This window comes from Varroa destructor, unplaced genomic scaffold (assembly GCF_002443255.2).
Source record: "Varroa destructor unplaced genomic scaffold, Vdes_3.0 BEIS01000003.1, whole genome shotgun sequence".
Classification (NCBI taxonomy): Eukaryota; Metazoa; Arthropoda; class Arachnida; order Mesostigmata; family Varroidae; genus Varroa; species Varroa destructor.
Window position 1 is genome coordinate 25,206,421 of NW_019211456.1, and position 8,215 is coordinate 25,214,635.

Genomic DNA, 8,215 nt, shown 5'->3' on the forward strand with positions numbered 1-8,215 from the left:
TTGATCGATCAAACGCTCGGGAACGCCTGTCATATCGATTATCACAAAGACAGAATACATAACTGTATGAGAGTAGCAAAAATAATCGTTTGCTCGTAAAATTATAGCATGAATCGATACACAAAGCTATGAGTTCACATAAGCGTGTCAAAACTCAGTAAACACTAAGAACAAGAGGGGTATAATAAATACCAAAAAGAAAAATACAAGACGATACAGCCATCATGATCATCAGACTAACTAAGCAAAAAATATCAGGGTTTTAATAAGGCGTTTGCACTCGCTTACTTTCTCTATTGCTACGCTTATAAATGGAGAAAAAGTTCGAAGAAATTTGCCATTTTGGCATATCAAAATGTACATTGATAAAATATGTTCGCGGAAAATTTCATAAAAGAACATATTTTATTAAGTATCCGAAATATGATTGGATAAGGGTTTCTGCTTTTTGAATGATTTTTTCGGTTAAAGTAGAAAATTAGGAGATATTAGAATATGTTTTATAGTTATTGATAGTTGCCAGGAGTCACAAAAATGCTAGTTAAATACGTTCATAAGGGTTAAAAGCATCAAAAATTTAACAGCAAGCCAAACGTTATGTTCATTCTAAAAAAGCGAACTCTATAACAAGTTAGTCGCGCTGGCTATTGTCATTACTTCAGATAAGAGTACCTAACACTACGAACTAGCTAGAATGATATTCTTCGTTTATTCTGACGTCAAAAACACGGCTTCTGTTTTTATAAATATCTTACTGGACTAGAGCTCATCTGATAATTTCTCTTTTTGGGAAGAGCGCCTTTGAAGGTTTTCTATGTAGGAATAAAAGTAGCCAAGCGGGCCTTACATAGTTTTTTGTTCTCTTAAAATTAGCATTTTTCAGGTCATTCCTACTGATGATTATCGTATTACTGATGCAGGTCTTATCTCTGAGAATTTTCAATCATTAAGAAAATATCTGTAACATATAGCTCAAATTGAAGATCGTTTTAAGTGTTACGAAAAACTACGATATGCCTCAAAAGTAACTTTTTTTTTCAAAATTAACGGTTAAATCAAAATTAATTCAAAATTAACGGTTTTTAGTTCTATTAGTACAATTTAAATGGTTGGTCTTCCTAGCTAAAGTTGATTACAGCTGAGCTAAGTAGTGAACTGCTATTTGGTTAAATTGAAGAAGGAGAGACTTATAGAAAATGCATTCGGACAAGGTCAGAAATTTCTCCAAATCCTTCAAACCGAAAATAAATATCTAAGATACGAAAATTGCGTAAGTTAAACTTTCTTTTTGAAAGAGTAATTATTGCGCATAGCTTTTAAGCTTAATGTTGTGCTATGCTGTACATGAAACTTGCATATGTTTTTCACATGGAGTCCTATCTTACCTTAGAATAAGTTAACTAAACGGTTAGACCAAACTACGAAAGCTGCCAATAGTACCCACAAGCTGTTCATCTAACCCACGCTATAGGAAGCTTGCAACGTCACTGAGCATGTTAGCGGCTTTATCCTGACACGCATTTAGCATTTTTTAATAGTGTTTAGAACAAATGCTGAATTCCTATTATACTAGACCAAAATTGCATTACTATTTCATTGACGTATTTATAGTCAGAGATAACCAAAATCCACCCGCGGGTTTTGCGTGGCCCCTGTTTTGTCGTTAAGCATATTTTGTTTATTGGTACATAAGTAAAAGGCTAATTATATATATAGTGTGATTAATCTCAAGTAGCCCTCGTTTTCTTTTGAACTTTTTTTTCGTTATTATGACCAAAATTTGCTTGAGATTCGGAAGTCCTGAAAAGGCCGTTTGGTTTGCCTTGCTCTTGGTGAGTTACCTAATGTTTTTTGTTTATTGAAATAGATGACTTTATTTGCTGTTTATGTGAAGGCAGCGTCGTTGAGCATTGGGCTTCCAGTTCCAACACTTCTAGCTCCGGGCCATATATATGTGAAACAACGTAACCGCCTGTTTGTAGATTTGTTTACGCTAGTATTATGTCTGCTATTGCAAATCGATTCCTATTATATTAACGTCCTTCTTCATCGTCTAAGACTGAATATTTTTTTATTTTTTCTTTTAACATTACTAGGTGTTTCGGTTGTGTAAATCCCTCAAGATGGCCTTTTTAGGTATAGCATCAAAGACCTGCCTTCATTAAAAAATTCAGCCGGGACGGGTCTCCCTGGCCTAATCTGGAATTTCCTCAACAGACCTATGAACGTGCATAGTGACAATCATATTCCATGGCAACCAGCGCTGAAAATTGGAACAGTGATGATTGTATATACGTGGATACCATAATAAGCAATTAACAAGTTGCTCATTACCCATCCTTACCACGCCACCTTACTACATACAGGGTGCGGCATTTATAATGGAGCATTACCGTATAGTTTATTTCTAACACCACATAGAGAGATATATATCTCATATAGGTATCTGAACGAAATTTTTTGCATGTGCTAAATGTCCTTCCCGGCGGCCATGTTTATCCAATAAAATCACCATTGATCGCCACTAGTTTCAATTCAAGACATACTACTGACTAATTATTTCCAAAGAGTTCTCTCACTTATTAATAAAGAATTTTTTACAACTAAATTGGTAAGTATAATCTTGTTATTGTTCTGTAATAAGAGTTATTGTTCAGGTACGTTACATACAAAAATTCTAGCAGGAATTTTTGGCTGATAACAACTGATAATTAAAAAGTACTTAAAAAAAACACTAAAAATTAGTAAAGTACTTTTGGAATCCAATATTGATTATCCGATTAACATTTGATACTTTGTATCCAAAACGGTCATTAATTTCCGTATAAATGAATCCAGGTATATCAAAAAACTTTTTGAGCTATTTTTGTAAGTTTTTTTTATTCTTTAGATCTCATATCTGTCGAGTATATTTTAGAAACTCTCCTCAGATTTTTCAGAATCGCATAAAAATTGACAATTACGTACTTAGTCGATTTCGGATAGAAAACGAACATTTTTGATTTTGAGAGGGGTTTGTCCGAGGCGAAGATATTGTATAATAGCTTTTATTTATTTCAATTACGAACTTCTTTGTTGTGATGTTTTAAAAAGAACAAGCTTTTTTCAGCACTAAAAATCACGAATGAACGCATAAGCGCTACGACAAACAGCCCGCTAAGGTCTGTCTAAATTTACATGCCGTACTCCGTACGCTGCACCTTAGTTACGTTTGTGTGGATTATAAATTAGATACACTTTTCTCTCAAAAATACAACATTGTACAAGGATTCTAACTGACATATTTTCTAAGAAAAAATGGATGTTTAATTTTGGTAGCGATTCTATTGTACCAATCTCCTTCGTATTTCGTTCGTGTTTTAGTAGCATATCTATACCGAAACTCTGACTTTCTCCATCAGTCTCATCCGTTTTATTTTCATCAGCCTTCATTGCCAGAAGTTGATGATGCTTAACGAAATAGAATAGGCTAAGACAATAGTCGAAGCACTTGTCAGCATTACCTCTATAAGGCGTCTATAATAAATTTCCCTCTCTGGATTCTGCTAGCTTCCAATTATCATAACCGTTTATATATAAACATTTACTGTACTCTGATTCAATTTTATCTTAATTCATGTAAAGGCTAAATGTCATCTATTTTATTTATTTATAATTCACTCACCCTGATCGTCTTCATTACTTTCATTATTGCTTATTTCTAATGTGAAACAGTAACCCCTTTAAGGTTAACGCCCTACTCCCACATTTCCTCCTTTGCGTCCTAATTCCATCGTACGTTCGTGTAACTTGCCATACTATTGTGAAACCATATTTATTGTTCTGTGTTTGTAGATTTGCTTTGCTATGCATTATTAATTTTTTATCGACAAATAACCATGAAGCTCTCCTTCCTAGGTAGAAACGGGTGCGCGTTCAACAATTTTTTCTCTACGGCGCCTTGTTGCATCAAAACTTCACCGAATGATTTCAGACACATATAACCAGCACTTCGCGTACTTTGTGTGGGTGTGGCAATACTTTCCGCTGCAATACTTTGATACTGTTGAGATGATTGTATGTTCAGATTTTATTCTTACATGTGGTTCTGGCCTAGGACTCTGTCGGATCTCCAAGCTTTTCTTCATATTTTACAGTATCATCCTTATTCAATTATCTACTGCTAATTTTTCATTTGGCTGCCATTGAGCATGCTCGTCTTGTATTGATCGTCCTTTCTGTTCGTCGCAATATTTTTTATCATCATACGTCAAGTGTCTGTTCCTAGCGAAAATGAGGGCGTTATTATTAGTGAAAAGCGCAATTTTCAGGAACGCTAATCAGGAAAATTCCATTCATGGAACATCTGCATATTAATTTGCATGTACACCTCACTTTGGTAGAGAGTTGCAGGCAATTAATTATAGCAAGTTAATGCAGGCATACATTAAGTATATATATATATAAATCAAATGCGGGGTGTTTTGCTCTGGTAAGAACCGACGTTCGAAACGGCTTCCGGTTTACAGCTGCAGACCAAGGCTCCAAATCGCAATTTGAAAAAAAGATTAGCTAGAAGACAGAAGGCATTATCGACCTGTAGGTGAGACAAGTCTTCTAAAACAGCTGCTATATTTTTAAAAAAATTTAGTGCGCGCACGAACAACAGTTTCGTACTATACGGAGCCAAAGGCCTCTCTACAGCTAAGCTAAACATACGATTTTCCTTCATCAGCTGTTGAATTATTGTTATGATCGGTCTTCTGTCAGTTTAATTTCACAATAGATAAAAATCATAGCACGACTTCTTAGGAAGACACGACATCATTAGGTGGCGACCTATTTCTACTTCTGGAAGAGATTTATTAGCTGTGATCGCTTTAATCTACCGTTTTACAGCCGCCATTTGCTTAGGCGTATCAAGGTGTTACCTGATTGCGATCGTGGTTGGCGCCGAGATCCTGTAATTGCGGAAGTCGACTATGAGTCAACCCGCGTGCTACATGCATGAAATAAACAAATACTCTCTTTCGATAATGATGACACTGATTGCTAGGTAAAGCAGAAAGCAAAGGAAACTGGAACGAAAGTGTACAGTACCGTTTCGCCAGATTGCTAAGTTGGTGCTTAAGTGCTAAGAGGTACTGAATTCACTTAATCCAGCTGTAGAGTCTCTATCGTATTTTCATAACGATAAGCAAGATCTGACGTTTACTTCGTTGAAGTACTTTAAACAGTCATTTGTTGAAAGGAACGGCGATGGCACTAAAAGAAGCTGAGCTTGCAACAGGGGATGGCCATATAGGAGACACAGAGCAAATGTCACTGATATTAGATGAACGCGCCCGGAAACATGCCAAAATCGAGGACGCAATCAAGGAATGCGACGTTGTTAGGCTTCGCGCAATGGCTTGTGATGATGGTGGCTTCCTAAATGACGAGCTACGAAGACAAGCTTGGCCAATTCTTCTCGGCATAGAACAAACATCAGTGCTTAAGGAATCGACCGAAGATGAAATTAAAAGCCATACAAGTTATGAGCAGGTTAGCAACCAGTGCATAACTAGCCTATAAATAGCGGTTGTATTAGCTTTATCGTCGGTAATTCATTCGAAGATCCCTGGGCTTTTTTTTGTTGATTGTCGTTTGTGGCAATTTTAAAGCTATGCTTGTGTATGTACAGTTATGCCTCTAACTTACAGATATTCTCTTGTTAATAGGTTGTACTCGACGTGAACCGTTCGATTAAGCGATTTCCACCATCGATTCCTACAGAAAGTCGGTTAAACCTTCAAGACAAGCTCGTGAAAGTCATCATGCGCGTACTCGTAGCCAATCCGCAACTGCACTATTATCAGGGTTACCATGATATCTGTGTTACTATTCTTCTGGTAGTTAATGGCGACGAAAATCTCGCTTTTCAGATCATTGAGAAGGTAACCACGCCTCGATTCGTTTATTATGATCCATGCACCAATAATTCAAACAGTTTATGTATTTTCATGATTTGTGCCGAATAGTCAAAAACTTTGAAGCATCGTTCCCTAGCGATGCCGTTATATATAATAGGAAGGTTCTATTCGTATTGGCCAGCACTGGCAAATAACTTAATATAGGATACAATACAGAGTAAGATATATTTTGCAGAATATAGATCACAAAACGAGCGGAAATATTGTTAACGATGTACTTGCATTCCTAAATATAATTATCAAACTTCAGAGTACATCATTGTACAGGAATTCATTCTGGATAATCGTAATACCTATTATGCAAAAAACAAGATATTTATGATTATTCTTTTCGATTATATGCGATCTTTCGATATGGTTTTTTAGGTGTCCCGTGTGAAATTGCGTGTCTATATGGAGGCGTCAATGAAGGCTACGGCAGAACAGCTTGAATTTGTCTGTATTCTAGTGGATACACAGGATCCCGAATTAGGAAAATTTCTGGAATTGTCCCAGTGTGGTATTATGTTTTGTGTGCCGTGGTGTATTACTTGGTTCGGCCACGATCTCGACCACTATCCAAGTCTTGTTCGATTATACGATCTATTCTTGGCAATAGAGGATGACCCGCACCTGATGCCTGTGTATCTAACGGCTTCACTGGTTTTGTCTCATTCGAAGATGCTTCAGTTAGAAGAATGTTCGATGGCTAGCGTGCACAGCTATCTGTCAAAGGTGCCAAGCACTATCAATTTCGAAAATGGTGAACTTGAGAAGCATGTGACGTTTGCGAGAAAGCTTGCTGCCTACTTTCCGGTGAACGAGCTAAGGGCGATCCAGGCCAAAAATCAGGCTAGGGCTGAGCTGGAGCAGCAGTGGCGTGAAAGCCTGCTTGGTATGACGTTTAGCCAGCTACGCAGCATGTCATGGAATAAACGCGTGTTTGGAGCCGTAATCATTGTTACTGTGGCTATCGCATACCAGGTGTATCGTAAGCGAAGCTTACCAACAAGTGAACGATGATTTGACTCTCGTCACGGTTGTTACGCCGTAAAATCGTTTAGTGTAAGCTGTGACGGTCTGGCGATAATTATGGCATGGTATTACCCAAGAGCACTTAAAAGTGCATTGTTTCTTTTTTTCGTTTAACTGTTCGTACACGGATGTTGAGTTACACGCAGAGTGGACGAGGCAGACTTCTTTTATATTATGAGTTTTTAGTATTAGCCGAAAATTACCGCTGGGCAATTGATTCGGCATTACTGGGCCTACTATTACTCTTTTGTTCATTAGCAGGCAGAAACAGGCTAAAAAAATTTTTCTGGGAACAGGCCGGAATTCTTTTTTGGCTTTTTGTCAACTGTTGAATAACTAATCGAATGTAGATACTATCTTATGGTTTGCAACGGTTCGTGATGATAATGGAAGTATGTTATCTATTTCTCTGCACACAACGGCTTCCAGTGGTTTCCTATGGGATTATTCCCCATTCACGGGCCCTGTTTCTCAGAGCATTGATTGAATAGTTCAGCGTGTCCTCATTTTGTCTGATACAAACCCCTATATGTTTCATTATTACTGATTGTTGAACAAAGCTAAATAAAAGTATGCTGAATCGAGTGGTCGCTTGCCTTATTGCGACCGCAATTGCAGGTAAGATGTAATTTCCAGGACGGTTGTGTCTGCATAGTTTGCATGTGTATAAATATTAGATAGATCGATTATACTATGATGAGTGGAAAAATTTTTGCGAATGGCCCAGCAGTTGGTACATGTTAAGTCGTACACGCAAGCACGTAGCATATGTAAACCAATGATCATTACTGATTTTTTATAATGATTACCACCATTTCTAATGCCCACTGATATTTCACTAGCATCATAGTTGCAGGCGTTGAGATGCAAAAAACAGAAGCGTAATAACAATTTAGACTGTATTTCGAATATATGCGTATCTCGAAAGCCGACCGAAATGAAGAAACAGAATGCAGGCTCAGCGTAATAACAATTTAGACTGTATTTCGAATATATGCGTATCTCGAAAGCCGACCGAAATGAAGAAACAGAATGCAGGCTCAGCGTTCATTAGCTGAAGAAGAAAGTACGTTTATCTTAAACTTTTATCAACAAAAATAAGGTAACATTCAAAATGTTCGCCATATTCAGAAGGAACATAATAAATCAAAAGTAACACAACTGTCTATTATCTACAATTTTATGTAAAAGAAGTGTGCACTTTTAAGAGTGCATGTGATCAATTATTATCACTGTAGTATCATATCGTA

At 37.0% G+C, this 8,215-nt stretch overlaps 1 protein-coding gene across 1 annotated transcript; it reads left to right on the forward strand.

Moving 5' to 3' along the window:
* The first annotated feature begins 4,653 nt into the window (after nucleotides 1-4,653).
* On the forward strand, nucleotides 4,654-8,131 carry LOC111246323 (TBC1 domain family member 20-like). Its single transcript, XM_022795749.2, has 3 exons — nucleotides 4,654-5,523; nucleotides 5,700-5,915; nucleotides 6,318-8,131. Exons 1-3 carry the CDS (start codon nucleotides 5,239-5,241, stop codon nucleotides 6,951-6,953), a joined length of 1,137 nt encoding a protein of 378 aa, XP_022651484.1. The 5' UTR covers nucleotides 4,654-5,238; the 3' UTR covers nucleotides 6,954-8,131.
* Nucleotides 8,132-8,215: the final 84 nt, after the last annotated feature.

What these genes read in the sequence shown, in the direction of transcription:
- LOC111246323 (XM_022795749.2), top strand. Translation starts at nt 5,239, where the DNA reads ATGGCACTAAAAGAAGCTGAGCTTGCAACAGGGGATGGCCATATAGGA. An exon ending in GCCATACAAGTTATGAGCAG is followed by an intron (nt 5,524 to 5,699) that starts GTTAGCAACCAG and finishes TCTTGTTAATAG; the next exon opens with GTTGTACTCGACGTGAACCG. An exon ending in CTTTTCAGATCATTGAGAAG is followed by an intron (nt 5,916 to 6,317) that starts GTAACCACGCCT and finishes ATGGTTTTTTAG; the next exon opens with GTGTCCCGTGTGAAATTGCG.